Here is a 21,146-nt window from a genome sequence, read left to right as displayed (position 1 = left end):
ACTAAAAACTTTCATTTTCAAAGTCAGTCACATTAAAATGCAACAGTCTAATAACTTTGATCATCTCTTTCCAACTTTTTCACAAAACCTGGCCTTTATTGGACATTACACTAATGTGTACCTGCAGAGAGATTTTCCCAGTCACCCTTTCGCCCAGTGTGGGAAAAATGCACAGACAACGCTTTTTCACTGAAGAACAATTTCATGGTTGTTTATTATAAACCAAAGAGCCAAAAAGGCACTGACCTGGGCCCTATTTCAGGAAGCCGGTTTAGAAAACTCAGAGTGAAAAACGATACTCAGGGTTGAGTAACCCCGAACTGTCCAACTCGGAATATTCGGTTTCAGAAAGGCTGATAACAATTAGTTCAATCAACGCGGAGTTGCTTTAACCCCAAGTTAAGCGTGCGCACGAGGATACATAAAGCCCTGATTAGTGGAGCACAGATTAAGCGAGTCACCATGGAGACGGAGGGAAAGAAAGCGCGGTCAATGTATTTTACAGCGCTTGAGGCCGAAATTCTGATGGCAGCATATGCCGATAACATGCAAATTTTGCGGAAAAAAAGTAACACAGCCTCAGCTGCAAAAGAAAGGGAGCATGCATGGCAAAACATAGCCGACAGAGTCAATGCGTGAGTGTTAATTTAAACATTGATCTAGGGATTTCCACCCATTTAACACGTTATTTTATTATATTTTATTTTATTTTTTATTTTATACATTTTATTTTGTGATGTGATGTGAGCGCAGGTGCAACCCAACAGGCCCCAAACGTTCCTGGCAGCAAGTAAAAATGAAATATAAAAATATAGTCCAAACAGGTAAGGTGTAATTGTATTATGAGCCATAGTGCTTGGTCTGTTTGTCCTATGTAAATCAATTGCAGTTAGAGGCTACATTAATTTTCTTTCTGTAAGCACTTATTGAAATTATCTGAGCACATTACAAGTACATATTTGCTTACTCTGTATGCTCAAATGTGACCCGTTATAGCCAACAGAAAAAAAGCGGAGGCCCGAAAAACAGGTGGGGGTCCTCCACCACCACCACTCACAGAGGCTGAGCAGTTGGCCCTCAGCCAATACAGTGGGCGCCCTGTGGCTGAAGGCATCTCTGCGGGGACATCCTCTGAGTCAATAACCCCGCAAGACACAAGTGCCTACATAAGAGGTAAATTCAAAATAATACATGATGTGCATACATCCTTTCTTCACAGTCACCTTTGCAGTGCTACTCATTCATTTGATAAACTCTTTACCATAATGAATTACTTTGTAGTGAAGTTATTTCCCTACTGATTTTGCCTTCCCTCAGTCTTGGTTGTCTTTGAGAGCATAATGACAATGAAGTGTAAGGTGATTGGTATATGTTTGTTAATTGCCATCTGGTCCCTTGTAAGTTATAAGTGACCTGTATAAACCTCATATTCTATCAGTTGATGGTGATGGTGTACTGCATCTGGTTCAGCCTCCTGTTGAGCCAGACCAACATGCAGTTGTGAGTACTCTTAATACTCCACAGATTATATGAGTTTACAGTAGAACAGCAATGTTGTTAATTTCTTTACTACAGGAAAATAATGAAGAAACATTGACAGCTGTTACAGAGGAGGAAGCAACAGAGACACTTTATGAGGTTTACATCTTACAATGGAAAATATAACAATTGAATAAAATGTGGTACTATAATAAAACCATGGACTTTCTATGTCTCTAACAGAGTGATGATGGAAATGAAGAGGAAGAGGGTCCAGCCACTTCTCCAACAAACCTTTCCTCAGTAAGATGTTCAGCACTGATTTACAACCAACCTAAGTAGGCATGTACTATGAATGTCAATGCTATTTTCTGTGTTTCAATAGCTCCCTGTAAAGCAGCTGTACAAGACCTATTTGATCAAGAAAATAAAAAAATGCGACTTGGAAATGGAACACTTCAAGCAGCAGATCCAAAAGACCAAGATTGAGATTTTACTGCTGGAACATCAGTTAAGGGTGGGTGAAGTGGTCAGAGATGGACGAATTATTTCAGTGTTTGAACAACATAATAATATACTTATTAATACTTTGTGTACAGGAAATACAGGCGACCAATAAAGCCAGTTGAACAAAAAATCTGTTTATTCTTCTTTCAACATGTTGAGGTGATGGGTCAAAGGAAATGATTGTGACATATGGTGTCTCTGACTGCTCTTCCATCTTGTATGTCCGTGGGAGGGTCAGGATGTTCATGGTTTGGATCACTGCTGATGTTTGGTTCAGAAGGACAGTGTTCCCCTCTAATTGTGGCAATGTTGTGAAGAATCACACATGCCACAATAATGTCACATGCCCTTTCTGGGGTGACCCTGAGTCTTTGAAGGCACTGGAACCGGGCCTTAAGCATTCCGATAGTCATTTCAACTCTGGCTCTTGTCCTGCAATGAGCCAGATTATATCGCTGCTGTGGGCCCGGTTCAGGGTCAGGGTAAGGGGTAAGCAAATAGGGTAAACATGGATACCCCCTATCACCAAGCAAGTAGCCAGTGAACTCTCCTAAGACAGAAGGATACACTTCAGTTCAAATGTCCCTGTAGCAATTGGTCTTTATATATTTTAAAGTATTTTCAACTCACCATGTCCAAATTTTGTGCTCAGTGTACATTCACGGAAAATTCGTGAGTCATGAAAAGAGCCTGGCCACTTGGCTTCCACATTTGTGATAATGTTGGCAGCATCACATATGATCTTCACAGTGCAGAGAACACAAATTAGCATCCATTACTATAATGAAATAATTTGTTAGTTTGAAATGCTACAGGGAACTATGTACCTGTACATTAATGCTGTGGAAAGACTTCCTGTTCACATAGTCTCCTTCATTTACTGAAGGAGCAATGATTGGAATGTGAGTGCCATCTATACAGCCAATCACGCCTGGGAACCCTGAAAATAAATGTAAAATTTAAGTAGTAGTTCAAGTATCACCACATCATGAATTAAGTTTTATTCATCCTGATACCTGCAATTTTGTGGAATCCCTCTTTGATAAATCTTGTGGGTCTGTGACCGGGGAACACCACAAACGAGTGCAGGAGACGTTTCAGTGCAACTGTAACATTCCTGACGGCCCGACAGACGGCAGCCTTGGAAACGTGCTCAGTGTCACCAATATTATACAGAAAGCTCCCGTTTGCAAAAAAACGAAGTGCAATACAAATAATATGTACAGAACTGAGAGAATGTCTGCGATGTGTCACATGAGCAATATTAGGCCTGAGGATGTTATTCAAATAAATTATAGATTGTGCTGAAAAACGGTAACGTTCACACAGAAAATCATCAGGAAATGATAAAATGTCCAAACGCGCTCTAATCACTCTCTCCCGGCGGAGAGCTCTGCGGAGAATTTGGGCTTCAACATCTACTGGCTCTTCAAGGAAGGGGCACGCCATGTCTGACACTTCCTACAGTCAGGTTTCCGACAAAGAGGCGGAGAAAGTCAGGGTTAGTTGAAGTAAACCTGCTAGGGGGCAGGTTAGCTTCACGGAGTGTGTCGTCATAGTAACTCACTCAGAATTAATCTAAACTCGCTTTGTGAAACCGAAAACCCAGAGTTTTCGTTCACTCAGGGTGTACTTACTCAGAGTTTGCACTAAACCGGCTTCCTGAAATAGGGCCCTGGCCTCTAACCCCCCCCCATCCAAATCTGAGCGTCTGTGTTCCAGGACAGGCCCAAGTCACGGGAGTAACTTCCTTGTCAGTGCATGTCGAACATGGAAATTATTACCGCACACATTATTTGTTTAAAGAAGAAGATATTGTACCAATGTTCATGATCCAAATTTTACTGGCTATTGCACTTGGGTTCTCTCAGTGAAAGCATTAAAATACGAAATATCCACAGACAGTACACATGTCAACCCATTGCCTTTTATTGTCGTTTGGTTGCCTGGAAAGTACTGTGTATTATAGAAATTACAGTATATTCATGTGTTAACTGGGTGCAAAACAGCCAGTGTTGAGTATGCAACATTTCTGTTAATGGTGAACTGCAACGATCGACACATTTACAACTTTGTCTAGTTTTTCTTCCAAAATGTAACGATTGTAATCGATCAGCCAAACTTCATTAAGTGCTTGTAGAAAAATGCACACATTTGGGGGAAAATTTAACCTTGAACAAAAACTCCTGAAACTGTTTTAAATCCAGAATATTTTTAAACTACATTCATACATTTACAGTTATCCTATGTGGCTGAGACAGATCTAAACACAAGCTGACCTTTCTGAATGCAAATGCATTACCATGCATTTCAGTTGGCCATTCAAACTATTTAGTGTTGTCCTCCGGGCTCATCGACGCTTAAAGCCGGCTGGCTCACTCAAACTTGATTCCCTGGGCCAGAGGAAGATCCTTGCTGTAATTGATTGTGCATGTCGAGCGCCTCATGTACTGCTTCCATGAATCACTGCCTGACTCTCTTCCACCGCCTGTATGTTTCTCCCCACCAAAAGCTCCTCCGATCTCTGCTCCGCTCGTGGGAATGTTGACATTTACGATGCCACAATCTGACCCTCTGGGGCCAAGCCAACGGAAAACCCGGCCTAGATCTTTGGTAAAGATGCTGCTGGACAGACCCTGCTTGACCTCATTGTTCCAGGCAAACGCCTCCTCCTCTGTCTTGAACTTGAGGACATACAGGATGGGAACAAAGGTTTCGGTGTGGACAATAGAGGCATCATGAGCCAGTCCTGTAATGATGGTGGGCTCCACATAATTTCCAGGACGGTCCATCACCTTTCCTCCACAGACCACAGTGCCGCCCTGCTGCTTTGCCTGCTCGATGGCAGCCAGGTACTGCTCGACAGCTTGCTTGGTGTGCAGAGGACCATAGAGGGTGCTGGGGTCCCAGGGGTCTCCGATGCGGACTTGTTTATAGGCCTTGGCGAGCCTTTCAACCACTGTGTCATGAACGCTCTCGTGCAGCATCAACCTCCTGGTTGTGGTGCAGCGCTGGCCAGCGGTTCCGACGGAAGCGAAGACGGCAGAGGGCACCACGAGATTCAGGTCAGCATCTTCAAACACGATAATGGCGTTGTTGCCACCGAGCTCCAGCAGCTTGCGCCCAAACCTTTCTTGCACCATCATGGCCACCATCTTGCCAACATAAGTGCTGCCAGTAAAGGACAACAGATCCACACGCTCATCCTTTGCCATGGCCGTGCCGATATCTGCTCCGCCACAGGTCATGGAGCAGATGGCGCCGGGGAGATTGTTCTGGTCCAGCACCTCAGCCACGATCTTGGTAACTGCAACACTTGTGAGAGGAGTGGTCGGAGCTCCTTTCCAGAGGCAGACGTTGCCGCAGGTCAGAGCGATGGCGTTGTTCCAGCCGTAGACAGCTACGGGGAAGTTGAAGGCGGTGATAATGCCGACCAGGCCGACTGGGTTCCACTGTTCGATGAGGGCGTGACCCGGTCTCTCTGAAGGCAGGATGGGCCCGCCGATCATTCTAGACAGACCAACTGCATAATCACAGACGTCAACGTACTCCTGAACTTCACCAACTCCCTCAACATAGATTTTGCCCATTTCCAGTGACACCAGACTTCCAAGTACTTTAATCTTTTTTCTCAATGCATCCCCAATCTGTCTCACAATCTCCCCTCTTTTAGGAGCGGGAATGTCTGCCCACAACTTCCAAGCCTCCTTCGTCTTCTGAACAGTCTCTTCATACTCCGCCAAAGTAGCCTGGGTAACTCTGGCAATCGGCTCATTGTTGGCAGGGCAGTATGACGTGATAACCTCCCCACTACCTCCCCAGCTACCGTTGTAAACACCTGGGTTGTCCTCAGACAAACCCAGCTCTTTGAGCCACGCGTATTTGGGCTGGTTGATCAGGAGACTTGACATAGCTGCCGACTGCTGGCACTGGACAAGTGGAAATTTACTTCTTAAGAGGAGCCTGCTGTACCGAGCAAAGGTCAGTGTGGGGCAGCGCTGCATGAGTGCTGGAAGGAAGCAAAGTTAAAAATTAATTTTGCACTAAAGAGAATTCATAAATAATTATTGACATTTCAGTTTAAAGTGAAAAAAAGTAATGAAAACTACATTCTAGACCTAAAAGAGATGTCTTAAATGCTCCATACAACGATGGAGCTTAAAGTTATATAAAGGCAGCAAAAAACCTAAACTACATTTGAAAGGCTGAAAAGACCCAAAAAGGTTTGATATTTTTCCCCTACAGGGTGATGAGCCGCCAGCTTCACTGCAACATTTAACATTTGGCTTTAAATATTTAGATCTAATAAAATGAGCTATTTTTCATAACTTTCCACAAAAATAAAAATGTGCACATAATGTAGGTCTTGTAATGCAAGACGTTATTATCAACGAAGCGACCTTCAGCTGCTCCCTGTATTCACAAAGGGTCACCACAGCAGGCAGCGCTGGCTGTCAGATTTTTGTAAAGAGTGGCCTTTCTGACGAAGTCTCCGAGAGACTCTGTTAGGTGAATGTGTAACCCACGAGACTGTGTTGACTTTGTTACTATAACTAATTCAATTCATTAATTAATCTATAAATTAACCAATTAACCTATAGCTAACATTAAGGCAAAAAAAATTAACAAGTGCTAAGTTTCATACTCTTTAAAAAGTAAACATAATCTTGTTGATGTGTCATTATTAGCCAAAGGAACATTTTGATGATACCACCTTGAAACAACAGCGCTATCTCCAATTTTCTGATGTTTTATGGATGAAAAAAAAAAAAGCAAATTGATTTAAATTAATCAATAACAAAAATACATGCTTGTTATCGCACAACCAGTGTTACTGTCTTGGTCTAATATTGCAGGTTGTTAACAAACAACAGCCAACTGGGCCTCATAAGTAACCCATAAAAGGATAAAACTTTCAAAGATATATTCATATTAACTTTGAATTAATAACATGGTAAACATCACTATTGCGACATGTATGAACCTACATATTACATAAAAAGTGTATTTTAGTAATTAGAAATCGAGAAGAGGCACAGTTATATAAACACCTTTCCTGAGGCTACTCTGCTACTGTTCCTTAACCATTTCCACCGTGCGCTTGCGCAATTAACCCAACACCGGACAACCACGAGGCTGGAAAACTTGGATTGAGCTGCAGAAGCTGGACAATGATGACGCATAACGTGTAATCTAAGGATTGCATTTCCGATATTCTAATATAAGCGTGTCCGTACAACAGCGCTGCTGCTTTTTCAGCGTGGACATGCTCGCTTAGAACAGAGTCAATGTTTTGAGTCTAACCTTGACCGTGACTCAAGGTCCTCCACTTTTCATTCACCAACACCAGCGTGTACTCATCAAGGCTGCACGTGTACAATCCGTGCATCGGTTTTTAATCTTTAAAGTTACATTTGAGACACTTATAACGAGTTTTAACTCACGTCGATATGAAATCCTCAAGGCCACGTCCACTCCAAAGCATGGAAGTACTCGCAGTCACTTCCGACTATCACCGTGGAAACGGAAGTACTGAGAATTGCTGCTCTCTGATTGGACAGCTGTCTCGAAGCACTGTGGAGCCCGCTTTGTTGGACTGACGCATGCTAGCAGATTTCCTTTGTTGTGATTAATCGCTTTGTGGTTGTGTTTCTCCTGTAATAACATATATTGTTAAAGTTACTGTCGTTATAACTTAGAGGATGAGTGGTGGAGTGTACGGAGGTGGTGAGTATGATAATATGCTGATTTTATACACAACTGTCGTCCACGTTGTCCCTGGTTGGAGCTAGCCAGCTTTGTAGCTAGTTAGCTCGTTATGCTAGCTATGCTAAAGTTCTGCTTCGTAGTTGGTCAGCGATATAGTCTTGTGTCCATTTTAATTGTCATACGTTTAGGGCTGTTCAAATATGTAGACATCACAGGTGCTTAGTCGTGCAGACTTGAAGTGTTATACAAGTCACTCAGCCGGTGTCGTCTAGCTAGCAAGGAAATGAATGAAAATGGGCTTGCCGAGCTCACGAACAAATACCGTTTATGTTATGTAACGGTAAAAATAACGGTAGTTATGACGATACCGAGGCTCTCATCGCGATAAACCCAATACAAAGACCCTGCAAAGACATACTGATGACCCTTCCTGTCGTTCCTGTGTTTTACAGAGAATAACTTCATAGTTCCTCCGGGTAGCCGGTGTCAGTTGTTATAAACGTGTAGGTACCGAATAGACCTTTTCATTAGTATCAGTGATGCATGCGGCTTATAGTAAGATGCTTAGAAAGGATTCAAGGAGCTAATAAGACAATACAATAAATAATATTATAAGTAGAGTGCAACAAGCTGAGTACCAGTATGTGTGGGTATAAATATAGGTGTAAATAAATACTTTAGCAGCAAAGGGCATGATGACCAGCATTGATAAAGTGACAGTGTCAATAAGTGTCAGTAGTGGTTAAGGTGCTACAATAACAGTTCTTGTCCATTATGCACTAAGAAGTCTCACAGCTTCTGGAGTGAAGCTGTTTCTCAGTCTGGTGGTTTTGCATTTAATGCTCCTCAGCCTCCTGCCTGAGGGGACAAAGAATGTATGTGCTGGGTGAGTGGGGTCCTTCATGATACAGGTGGCCCTCTTCCTGCATCTGGAGGTGTATATGTCTGTGACGGTTGGGAGGCTGCCTCCGACAACTCTCTGTGCAGCCTTCACCACCCTCTGTAGAGCTTTCCTCTCTGCCACAGTGCAGTTTCTGTGCCACACGTTGATGCCAGAGCACAGAACACTGTAGAAGGAGATGAGGACTGAGCTCTCCATTCCCGCACGCTTCAACCTCCTCAGGAAGTAGAGGCTCTGGTGAGCCTTCCTGATCAGGCTGGAAGTGTTTTTTTTTCCAGGTGAGGTTGCTATCCAGGTACGTACCCAGGTACTTGTAGCTGGGTACTAGTTCGACTGCAGATCCTCCAACGTGCAGGGGTGTGTGTCTTCCCCTCCTGAAATCCACAATCATCTCCTTTGTCTTCTTCTCATTTAAGCAGAGATTGTTTTTCCTGCAAAAGTCCTCCAAGTGTTCCATCTCCTTCCTGTAGCTGGTCTCATCATTGTTTGTGATGCAACCAACCACAGCTGTGTCGTCCGCAAACTTTATAATATCACAGCCTGGATGGATGGGTGAGCAGTCATATGTAAGCAGCGTGAACAGGAGGGGACTTAGCACACAGCCCTGAGGGGAGCCAGTGCTGAGGACTCTGGAAGATGAGGAGACGTTGTGGATCCTCACAGACTGCGGTCTGTTGGTCAGGAAGTCCAAGACCCAGTTACAAAGAGAGGAGCTCAGTCCCAGGGTCAGTAATTTGTCAACAAGTGTCTGCGGGATAATTGTATTGAAAGCGGAGAAGAAGTCCACGAAGAGCAAACAGACGTAGGAATTCTCCTGCTCCAGGTGGGTGAGGGTGGTGTGAACTACAGAAGAGATGGCATCTTCTGTGGATCGATTCTTCCAGTAGGCCTACTGGTGTGGGTCTGAAGTGACTCTGATGGTGGCTTTGATGTGGGCCATAATCAGCCTCTCAAAGCATTTCGTGACGATCGGCGTGACGGCTACTGGCTGATAGTCATTTAGACCTGTGAAGCAGAGCTCTTGGGGACTGGGATGATGGTGGCAGTCTTCATACAGGTGGGGACAGCTGCCTGGGTGAGGGAGGAGAAAAGAACAGAAGCAACAACAAACAACGCACATGCACGCATATACACATATAAGTAATATAATTTGTATTTGATACCTCACTTTATAGATAGCTTCAATTTATTTAACCTCTTAGGACCTGGCGTCCACATATGAAGACATCACATTTTGGGTTATTTAGACCAAAATACTCAATTTTGCTCTACAAGGGCCTGAAATCCACTCATGAGGACATTATACTGCTACTGTTCTGTCGAAATTTTAAACGAATATCCTCATATGTGGCTCTCATTTTTCTTAGAAACAAAAAATCAGGTAAAAAAAAATTCTGGTAATTCTTTGTTTTTACATTCATTGGATCCCAATCAGCTCAAATATCAAAGAGAAATCAAAAATGCATGCCGTGGAAGAGTTCGGGTCTTAGGAGGTTAATGATTATTTAAGATTGATACAGCATAGTATTGCGATGTTTTGCGTGGGGATATTGTATTGATCCAGTGACACTAAATATAAATTTTTTATTAAATAAATTAAAATATTCTGGGAATACTATCAATAAGGAGGCGCATCTCACCTTGTTGGTGGCAACCTTTCTGCAAACAGTTGCAGTCTGATGTGCATTGACTGCAATCACTCTGGGAGAGATTGTTGAACGTCTCAAATAATTTGCTGTCTAATTTATAAATGCAGAATAAGTCCTACCATGTTTCCATCAGTTGAAATAGGGCTTTATCAGTGAACACAGCTCGAAGGGACTCGACTCAACCGGCTGCCAGTTGTATTCTTGTTATAATTGCTATGGAACAGGAAGGTTACTGCGTGCAAGTGTAATAGTTACATATAAAGTCCTGTTGGTACCTGTATTCTCAGAAGCATATGGTGTGTAAACAGCGTGACCCCATTCAATCACAGACTGATAGCAGCATCTTACAAACTGTTAAAAATCACAATAATATCATATCGTGAGTGAAATATTGTGAAAATATTGTATCGTGGGTTTGTCAGGTGATTCCTACCTCTAATAAAAAGCAGCAGTTGAAACATGTATTTCTTGACATAATGTAATTTATTAAGTGCTGGAACAGCCAGTTTAGTTCTTTCTGACAAATCTTTAATGTGTTGTTTTTCGGTTTAAGTAGCACATATATCAGTTTAAACCTCTGTGTGATGGTGAGGACTGGGAATGCTTATTTTCTACTCTATAATAATTGAAAATAAACATTTCCAGTCCAAAGAATATGGTTTTTCATTTTAGTGCCCAAACTGAAACTGCAGAACGTTATTGAATCTTATAAGGTGTAAGATGTGTTACACACACACACACACACACACACACACACACACACACACACACTATATGGACAAAAAATACTGGACCTACACATTACGCCAGTGCCATGAAGCACAGTGTTTGTGCTGATGTTAATCTAAGAGGAGGTTTGGGGCTCTTCAGTTGTTGAGTCAGTAAAGCTTTGGTGACTTTTATGCAGTGTGCACCTCAGCACTTACCAACCCTGCTCTGCTAGTTTGCAGTAAAACCACTTGCAGTTGACTTATTGAATATCTACGAGGGAAGAAATTTCATGAACTGTTGTTGAATCGCCACATTTGAATTCAATAAGTTCTTTACAAAGACCCATGTTTTTTTTACAGATTTTGTGAAGGCTGCATGGCTGGGAGCTTGATGTTATAAACCTGTGGCAGTGAAAATGCATGAACTCAAAGATTAAGATGTGTAGCCCAATACTTTTGCCCGCATTGTGTACAAATTACAGGAATAAAATGTTCCCCCATATTTTGTGCATAACTTCATTCGAAAAATGTTCAATCACAGCCCTTCCCTTATTTCTGCAGATGAGGTGGGAGCATTGGTGTTCGACATTGGCTCTTATTCTGTAAGAGCTGGCTACGCAGGAGAAGACTGTCCCAAGGTAAGTGGATCACTCGAATGACCTTATTAACAACGTGTCTTTTCTTCCTCTGTGCATCTTCAACATCCCTCTGGGGGAACGGCAATGATGAGAAATCAGGGTTGGAGTCACCTTGGAGGCAGGAGGCATAAATTGAGTTCAGATTATTCCAGAATACTTCCTTTTTCTGTTTCCTCTGGTTTATGTGCAAGTCCTGAGGGATAAAATGAATCTTGTGTGAATAAATGTAAGACATTACAGATGGACACTAATCGCCTATCAGCAGATTATATGCAAGCACAAATTTTACCATTTAAAATTGTTTTTCCTTTCTGCTTTTGACATAACCCTCTTCTCCTGAAAATCCTCTCAGCATTTAGCTAGACACTGTAAATACAGTTTTTGCACAATAAACTGGTCAAAAACGGCCAGATTCAAATCAGGTACTTTTGAAAATTTCCCAACTGTTTGTCTTCATAATTCAGGAGGGATTGCATCACATTATGGCACCTCAGTGTTTCACATAAATGTCAATTCATTCACTCACTGCAAAGGAGGATGACTAACTTTGTGAAAGGAGTTTTTGTGAATTTCTGTTGTTATGCTGGTCCGAAATCAGGCTCTTGCAAACAGCCTTAACCTGTAATTTGGTGTGTTTTGTTTTTTTTGTCCCATTTCAGGCGGACTTTCCCACAGTAATAGGTGTGACTCTTGACAGAGAGGATGGCAGCACACCCATGGAGACTGACGGTGACAAGGGCAAGCAGAGCGGCACCACCTACTATATTGATACCAATCAGCTGAGGGTACCCAGAGAGAACATGGAGGTCATGTCTCCGCTCAAGAATGGCATGAGTAAGCGTTTAGTCCAAGTGATTGGAGAATATGACTTTTTCCACCCGTACATAAAAGACTGGCCTTGATCTTTTCATATGTATGTTCTAAAAAAGGATTTAAATAAATGGGAAGAAGAGCTGTTGGAAAACACGGAGCAGGTTTTGATCTCTGATGCAAATGTGAATGTGTATAATCTGGCCTGCTTGATCCAAATCAATAATTAGTCTGTTTTGGTCTGACAACGACTTCATTGGCGAGCTCGTCAAACCCTGGCTGACGTATATATGAATATATATGACTGGAGCGCATCATGAATATTAATGAGATTATTTGAAGCTCGAGGCAGCTCGTCAGCATCAGCTGTGGTGTGCAGTGTTCTCCTGATGGAAGCCAAGCCCTCTGCAATCGGTGGTTTACTGCAGTGTCTGTGTCATAACGGGGCATATGCAGAATAACCCAAACTGTGTTTGGGCGTATTTTGAAAAACTTTGGATTTCAGTTTAACGGTCACCAACCAGGGCTGTTGCTGCTGCTGTTGGTCTGGTTCCCCAGTGAGCAGCAGGGCCGTAAATGAACTAAACTGGTTTAAAAAAGACTAAATTGGTGATTTGGCTCTTCTGCGATGGTGTTTGTATGCTGGAGCGGACTAAGCTTTAGAGGTTCGTTTTTATGTTCTGGTCAGCTGAACAGTTTTCTTTCCTTTTTTAGAAATTTCAGATATTTGCAGTTTATGGTTGTTCACGTCATCGACTGATCTTTTGATTGTTCTTTGGGTGAAACAATTATTCATTTGCCCTAAATGCCCTTTACTTAGTTTTCAGATTTACTTACTTGAACATTTATTAGTATCAGAAGTGACATAAAGTTACTCTTTTTTTTTTTTTCATATAATTCATTTAACTAAGCCATTTCAGGCTCTAACATCGCAGCAGTTTGCTTCTATATTTGGGTTTTGGACTGTTGGACAACTAAAAATTGTAATGCCCATGTTTGTTTGTAGTGGCTTGATTCACAGATAATAAATGGCTTTTGCCAGTTAAAGTATTAAGTGATTGCGATTAAGTGATCCACTGATGGTGTTGACACTTTTTAAAGCATTTACCCAAAGTATTAGCGATGGCAAGTGCCCCAGTGCACTGACCTAGCCGCTGATGCTCATCAGAATCTGGTCCACTGGAGTTTCTCAGGCTATTTAGAGATGAGTGTGACACAAATCTTAATTGCAGCAGAAGAGCACAGTGGGACCAGAGTCTCCCTTAGAGGGCTAACCTGGAAAAATGGTGCCTGGTGCTCAAATTATTATCTAAAAAAAATTATAATTGCTCCAATTTCTCCACCATCTGACCCAACACACATGATGGTGTTGATGAAGGGGCTTTTTGAGGTCTGTATCCACAGAGCCTGCAAAGCCTTACCATGACAACGTTGCTGTTATTTGCTTATGGTAGATGGTAAATGGCCTGTATTTGTATAGCGCTTTACTTAGTCCCTAAGGACCCCAAAGCGCTTTATACATCCAGTCATCCACCCATTCACACACACATTCACACACTGGTGATGGCAGCTACGTTGTAGCCACAGCCACCCTGGGGAGCACTGACAGAGGCGAGGCTGCCGGACACTGGCGCCACCGGGCCCTCTGACAACGGGTGAAGTGTCTTGCCCAAGGACACAACGACGGAGACTGTCCAAGCCGGGGCTCGAACCGGCAACCTTCCAATTACAAGACGAACTCCCAACTCATGAGCCACGATTGATGTTCACGTCTTTTAATTTAAAGTAGTAAATGTTAACAAAAAGCTGCAGCTCTTCATATGAAATGTAAATGGTTTTGGCTACCTTATTCTATGCACAAGTGATTGCTTTGTCATATGTTTTAATGTAGGTACGGTGACATAAAAAAAAGATTTCAGAGGTATTTGGCAGTTACCCGGCCCTTCATTTGTTTTCTCTTAACTCTGCCTCTAGTTGAGGACTGGGACAGTTTCCAGGCTATTCTGGATCACACGTACAAGATGCACTTCAAGTCTGAACCCAGCCTGCACCCCGTGCTCATGTCAGAGGCGTCGGTGAGTTAACTTTTGAGTCTCAAAAAATTAAGCGGTTTGATTTGCTGCTCTGTTTAAAAATAAATATGTGACACATTGATGGTAACATCTGAGCTATTTGAGCTCAGCGCCAGGTGAAGAGTGTGTTTCCTGTCCTTGCCCTCATCACCATCTGCAGGTATCTGTGTATCTGACAGTGATTTGTTGTAAGTGGGCTAACTTCTGTTCTGTGTTTGCAGTGGAACACACGAGCAAAGAGAGAGAAACTAACAGAGCTGATGTTTGAGCATTACAACATTCCTGCCTTCTTCCTTTGCAAGTCAGCCGTGCTCTCTGCGTATCCTTTACTGTTTCACGTCATCCACACTAAAGCAGCGCGTTCAGTTAATCATCACAGACAGCTCTGATGAAATTTCATGCCATCTGCTGGACTTTAAACCGCATATTTCTTTAACTTTAAACATACAAGCTTTGCCAATGGGCGGTCTACAGGCCTGGTTCTAGACAGTGGTGCAACACACACCACTGCAATTCCAGTGCACGATGGCTATGTTCTGCAGCAAGGTGAGAAGCTATTGTAACATACACTAAAAATAAAGTGTGTTGCTCACATCATTAAATCATAAAGGGACTGCAGTTTGACCAGAAGAGCTCAGCTTACTGTGATGAGCCAATCCCAGCTGCCGTAGCGCAGAAGGCGGGTACACCTTGGACAAGTTACCTGCCTGTCGCAGGGCTGATGGATGGACCGTTAACATAACACGCATATTTTTGAACTGTGGGAGATTATTTTGCAAAGGTATCGTGAGACTGGGAGCAGGATTTACTGTGAACGTTTCTGATTGGTCAAGTACTTGCCCTCCTCCTCCTTTGGGCTCCTTCCTTCAGGGATTGCTGCAGCGGATCATGTGTCCATCTAACGTTTTCCTAAGCAGCATTGTTTTCTGTCACAGCAGCACTCTGCATGTCCTCTTTCACTACATCCACAAAAATTTTCTGTGGCCTTTTTTGTTTACTGTCTTTCTAAACATAAATGAAGAACAGGATATCTGACAAATAGAAAAGCAAAGTCAGGTTTTATTCATTAGTTAATAAGACCGATTTATTAATTATGCTGAGGACAAAATCCAGCAGGAATGGGAGTGATCCATTCAGGGTCACTGTTACTGTGCAGTCTTTGTAGAAAATGATAAACGGGGTGTTACTGAAGTCACATTACGGTCTTTGAGTGCTTTTAAATGATATGTGTTATGGTGCCTACAAAGTTGCCGTGTGATTGAAGTTGCATGTTTTTCTTTCTCTCTCAACAGGCATCGTCAAGTCGCCCCTGGCTGGAGACTTCATGAGCATGCAGTGCAGGGAGCTGTTTCAGGAGCTAAATGTGGAGATAATCCCTCCCTACATGATTGCATCGAAGGTACGATCTGTGGAAGTGATTGTTTCATTTGATGAATGTTAAATGATTAACTTTGCTCAACATTTACCACGCATGGCTTTTCTACACATCATTGCCACATTACTGGGTTCAAGCCCTTATTGCGATGAGTCTAACCACAGTGGGGGGGTTTGTCCATACAGGATCCAGTGCGGGAGGGAGCCCAAGCCAGTTGGAAGAAAAAGGAGAAACTACCTCAAGTCACCCGCTCTTGGCACAACTACATGTGTAATGTAAGCAGCAAACTCGGCAGCACAGTAATAATGATTACATGTTTGGTAATGAACGTGTGTCTTTTTCTTCCAGTGTGTAATCCAGGACTTCCAGGCATCAGTGCTGCAGGTGTCAGACTCTCCATATGATGAACAGTGAGAGTGGTTTGATCCTATACTTCAGTTTAACAGATTCACTCTAACGCTGTACTAGAAAAAGAGTCATATTAGAACCAGAGATGTTTACTCACACATAGATCAATATGATACATTTCAGTACTTTCCCCCCTTTTTCTTTTGTTCATCAGGGTTGCTGCCCAGATGCCCACAGTGCACTACGAGCTGCCCAATGGCTACAACTGTGACTTTGGAGCAGAGAGGCTGAAGATCCCAGAGGGGCTGTTTGACCCGTCCAATGCTAAGGTGAGTTTTACTCAGCAGGTGCCGGATGAATGAACGGCGCTGGTGACTAAATGTATATTGCTCTGAATTTGAAGCAGTTTTTTGCTCTAAAGTTTATAGAGGTGGTCAAATGTTTTTATTTATGAATGTAACATTTTTGTTTGATCACTTTTAGGGACTGTCTGGGAACACCATGCTAGGAGTTGGCCACGTTGTGACAACAAGTGTGGGAATGTGCGACATCGACATCCGGCCTGTAAGCACCTCGTTAAACTGGATTTTCTTTTCAGAAACACCGTTTTATGTAATCTGAGTAGTTTTTGTGCTTCGTATCTGTGCCTAAACCCTACAACCCCATTTACTGACCTGTGACTGTTATCCAAGGGTCTGTATGGCAGTGTGGTGGTGACTGGTGGAAACACGCTCATTCAGGGCTTCACTGACCGACTGAACAGAGAACTCTCCCAGAAAACCCCTCCGGTGAGTATCAGCCAGTGCCAGCATGTCACTAAATACGTTTTTATCAGTACTATCTTTAGCTTTAGTCAGTGATGTACTGCAATGTTTGTCTTTCCATTTTAAATTTGCTACATTTTGTTCATCATTTTGTGAGAGCTCTTTAATCGTGTGCTTTTGCAGAGTATGAGGTTGAAGCTGATAGCAAACAGCACTACAGTGGAGCGCCGGTTCAGCGCCTGGATAGGAGGCTCCATCCTGGCATCTCTGGTAAGGACACACAAAACGACTTCATGTCTGTACCACATTAACGGCACTAAAGTGTTTTCAGAGTCTTTTAAACATTTTCCTCCAGGGAACCTTCCAGCAGATGTGGATCTCCAAACAGGAGTATGAGGAGGGAGGAAAGCAGTGCGTGGACAGGAAGTGCCCTTGATTTGACCCCCGATCCTCATCGTCTTTTTCACTGCAAGTTCAACTTCGTGAATGGTTCCCCCCTCTGACCCAGACTCAGGAACACCTCGCTGTTTTATTTTTGTACGACTTGTTTTTAAAACAGAGTTTGTCCATACACCTGTCTGGGATTTGCTGTAGAAAACAAACATCTGCAATTTCAGCTCCTCAGAGCTCCCTGAAAGTCGGCCGGTTGCCTTATCTGTAAGTTGTTGGTGGGGATCTTGAATCAAAAAGTCAAGTTTCTGATCAAAACGACAGAGTACAGAAGCCAAAATGATTTGTGCAGAATGCTGATGTGGTAAACTTGGGATGATTAGGATGTATTTGGAAAAACAACCTGTTAGTTTGATGTGAATATCGTCTCGTTCATGAACCTTTTTTTTTTCTTCCTGTGTAGCAGGTCAAGTCGTCACAGGTAAAGGCCAGTCCGTTCCTACCTGTGCTTACTGGTATTAACTCAAATCTGTATTTAATTTTCAGTCTTGCTTGTCATTGGCTTCATGTGGTCTTTTACAAATAAAGTTTTGTTTTTTTTAATGATTACCTGAGTGCTGTAGTCTCAATAGCCCACTGGTTCAGTTCTGAGGGTTTTCATACAGGAGCGTAAAGAACACTGGAGTCGGGGCCAAACAGAGAGAGCGGCACACTTTAGAGCCATCTTACATAATTTATCTTTGAGATCACATGAAAGGTGGTCATACAACAGTTTCAGTCCATCCATGGCTATTTGATGAGCTGATTCACACTAGTCAGATCCACATTTCAGGATGCAGGAGCTTTAATCTGGGGGAACCTCTCCTGTAACTTGGCGAGACGTCTCTTCTTTAAGTTTTCATTCCTTGCCCTTTCCCGAAGGTAATTCTCAATACGCAGCCTGAAGGAGAAAGGAAAGAAAATCCTTTGTAAGAAAAGTATCACGTACTTAAATGTACATGATATTGCATACACTGGTCTTACCTTATATGTGGTTCAACAAACTTGGGTGTGTAGAACCTCTTGCGCTTGTATCTTCTGTTCATGTACCAGGGAATAGCATACTCTTTGAATCGATACCTGTGGAGGAAATAAATCAATGAGATTACAGGGCGTCCAATAAAAGTCTCAAATTAGCTTTGCCAAGGATGAATCGGTTCAGCTGCTCATTACCACAACTATGGACGGGTGCTTACGTGGTGCTTTTCTACTCTGAGCACTCGAAGCGCTTTAAGCCAATCGCATTGCGGCAAGGTTAAGATGAACATGACGTGGTTGTTAGTGCCAGATTGGCTGCTCTAAGTAGTTCAAAACTGCTGAAAATCTGTCCAATGAGTGGCAGTTCTCTGTCCAAACAATAGCCTGGTGGTGTCAGGGGAGAACTGATAGGCTGTTTCAAGCCAATAGGAAGGAAACAGTAACTCAAATCACCACATGTTAGAACCAAGGCATACAGAAGAGCATCTCTGAACACGCAATATGTCGAACCTAGGATCAGGTGGGCCACAGCAGCAGCAGACCGCATGGATTGCCGCTCCTGTCAGACAGGAAACTGAGGCTACAATTCACAAGGGCTCACCAGCACCGGGCAACAGAAGATTGGAAAAAGGTTGTTTGGTCTGATGAGATTTCATTTCTGCTGCAACATTCAGACAATAGAGTCCAAATTTGGTATAAACAACATGAAATCCTGGATCCATCCTGCCTCGGATCAACAGTTCAGGCTGATGGTGGTATAATGTGTGGGGGCTATTTAAATGCCACAGCCTAGCTGAGTATAGTTGTTGATCATTTCATCCCTTTATAACAACAATATGCTGATCTTCTGATGACTGCTTCCAGCAGGATCAAGCAGCGTATCGCAGAGCTGAAAGCAGCTTAAACTGGTTTCTTGGTAAATACTCTTTATTTTATTTTTCAATCCAAGAAAACACTGATAATATTTTTCAGGCTCAATCTGAGAATGAAATATGTGTAACAAAGCTTGGACCACATGTGTTTATATGGACCTACTATGTCCTGCAAACAGGCCGTTTCCCCATCACCATATGATAAAGGTATGACATTTCTTTTTCCCATGTAGGTCTGATATGCAGACTGCCCTCACCAGTACACATATCCAAATATGTTCCTCCTCCAGGCTCCTGGTCGGCCTTTCTCTTGTCCTGTCTGCAGCAGACGCAGTGCGCTCTCTCTCTCCTTCGCCACCGTCTCTAGCCTGATCATGGACCGCTCAACCTGGGAGGGGAGAAAGCCTCATATAATCATTGGCACCCACATCATGTCAGCTATCAGCTCAGCATGAGACGAACCTTTCTTAGTCTTTCTGGACTTGGCATCTGGACCCTCTGCCTTTTTGCTTCCTGTTCAAGTGTGAGCAGCATGTTCTTTTCTTTCAGCAGGACGTACCTGAGACACAATCAGAGGGTTACACGCCGCTAAATGTTTTAAATGTTTCCACTGAGACGCTTCATTTCCACACAGCTCACCAGAGTTTGTGCAAGTCCTCGTTGCTCTTTGTTCTCAGTTGTTTGGCAGTCCACGGTGCGCCTAATAGTGCAAGAAGTTATAACAACCTCGTTAGTGCAATAGTAAAATGATCATGTCACTCTAAACTCACACATCTGACCACACACAATTTGTTAAAAAGTATTTACTATACTTTTTAACAAACTGTGCTGATAAATAGTGTTGAGCAGATTGTGTTTACACTGATCTACATTCAGGTGCAAATAAAATGAACATATTCAGGTTGATTCAAACTACAATCAAACCTGCAGACAATGTTCTCTTTGCGTGCTGTAATATTTTACCTGACTTCACGTTGGCCTCTCCCCAGTTCTCAGGTGAATCAAAGAACTCCTCTAGTCCTCTCCTGCTGATGGTTGTGTGCAGAGCTCGATACTGACCTGGAGAGCTGATGGGATTGCTCCAGGATGGGGTGACGATGGGAGACTTCTCCCTGTTGAACATGAAGAAAGTGCACACAGTAAGCCTGATAACAAATGCTGAAGCAGGTAAATTATTTTTCCGCAATTAAAAAAAAACCCAAACAACAAAAACTGAATTCAGGGAATTCCAGCTTGAAATTTAAGTGTTACATTTCAGCACTTTCTGGTTTAATCCCAGGCAGATATTTTTGGTGTTAAGCTCTTTAACGTCAAATAAGAATTCGGATCATTTGAAGTTCTTTGGAGCCTCTTCTGTCCTAAAACATCACTGACCTGTCAGTCTTCAGGCTGTGACTTACTTTTCACATGTATAGTTAACAGCTGTGTATTGATGGGACATAATGGAGACCCCACGATCACAGCAGTCAAAATCTCACTTCAGTCTTAAATACAGCCATAAAACCATAAATGTCCACTGAGTACATCAACATGAGAACTCGGGGTTTCTACCTCAGCGTCTCTTTGACTTTGCTGTAAACAATCACTGGCATCTTTGCACAAACAGTGACTGCTGAGCTGTTGACCGACAGCTTTGAATGTGTCGTAGTTAACCCACATTATTGTTCCGTTTTGGGGAATGCATTAAACTGATCTCTTACCTGAGAAGAGAAGTCTGGCATTTGGCCGAATTAACAGCGCCCTGTCGCGCGTTTGTCGCTGATGATATCCTAAAGACATTTTGAAACTGCTTGCAAAGAGTCAAAACGCGTCCTGTGGATGAGGACGCCGCCATTTTTGATGTAGCGCTTCCCATATTACCCAGCATGCATTTTGTCTCTTTTTCTAAAAAAAAAAAAAAAAAAA

The 21,146-nt window shown here is 42.8% G+C and overlaps 3 protein-coding genes across 4 annotated transcripts; 1 reads left to right on the top strand and 2 right to left on the bottom strand.

Moving 5' to 3' along the window:
* Positions 1 to 3,893: 3,893 nt before the first annotated feature.
* On the bottom strand, positions 3,894 to 7,552 carry aldh7a1 (aldehyde dehydrogenase 7 family, member A1). The gene is made up of 2 exons (XM_084921120.1): positions 7,431 to 7,552; positions 3,894 to 5,995 (listed from the first exon to the last, which is right to left on the bottom strand). The coding sequence occupies exon 2, from the start codon at positions 5,988 to 5,990 to the stop codon at positions 4,362 to 4,364; it is 1,629 nt and encodes a 542-aa protein (XP_084777246.1). The 5' UTR covers positions 5,991 to 5,995; positions 7,431 to 7,552; the 3' UTR covers positions 3,894 to 4,361.
* On the top strand, positions 7,516 to 17,959 carry actl6a (actin-like 6A). 2 transcript variants are annotated; one of them, XM_084921122.1, is made up of 14 exons: positions 7,516 to 7,713; positions 11,517 to 11,593; positions 12,253 to 12,427; positions 14,378 to 14,478; positions 14,697 to 14,794; positions 14,927 to 15,021; positions 15,768 to 15,874; positions 16,036 to 16,125; positions 16,199 to 16,260; positions 16,413 to 16,527; positions 16,682 to 16,762; positions 16,891 to 16,986; positions 17,146 to 17,232; positions 17,318 to 17,959. In XM_084921122.1, exons 1-14 carry the CDS (start codon positions 7,689 to 7,691, stop codon positions 17,396 to 17,398), a joined length of 1,290 nt encoding a protein of 429 aa, XP_084777248.1. In that variant the 5' UTR covers positions 7,516 to 7,688; the 3' UTR covers positions 17,399 to 17,959. The 2 variants fall into 2 exon arrangements, with proteins under 2 accessions (XP_084777248.1, XP_084777247.1); XM_084921121.1 differs by lacking the exon at positions 7,516 to 7,713 and having other exon boundaries at positions 7,720 to 11,593.
* A 112-nt stretch (positions 17,960 to 18,071) lies between these two features.
* On the bottom strand, positions 18,072 to 21,096 carry mrpl47 (mitochondrial ribosomal protein L47). The gene is made up of 7 exons (XM_084921123.1): positions 20,942 to 21,096; positions 20,205 to 20,353; positions 19,881 to 19,941; positions 19,704 to 19,800; positions 19,499 to 19,629; positions 18,376 to 18,471; positions 18,072 to 18,292 (listed from the first exon to the last, which is right to left on the bottom strand). Exons 1-7 carry the CDS (start codon positions 21,094 to 21,096, stop codon positions 18,181 to 18,183), a joined length of 801 nt encoding a protein of 266 aa, XP_084777249.1. The 3' UTR covers positions 18,072 to 18,180.
* Positions 21,097 to 21,146: the final 50 nt, after the last annotated feature.

This window comes from Perissodus microlepis, chromosome 23, assembly GCF_051167445.1.
Source record: "Perissodus microlepis isolate ML-2025 ecotype Zambia chromosome 23, ASM5116744v1, whole genome shotgun sequence".
Classification (NCBI taxonomy): domain Eukaryota; kingdom Metazoa; phylum Chordata; class Actinopteri; order Cichliformes; family Cichlidae; genus Perissodus; species Perissodus microlepis.
Note: the sequence above shows the minus strand (reverse complement) of the source record. Positions and strands in the feature narration are given on the sequence as shown.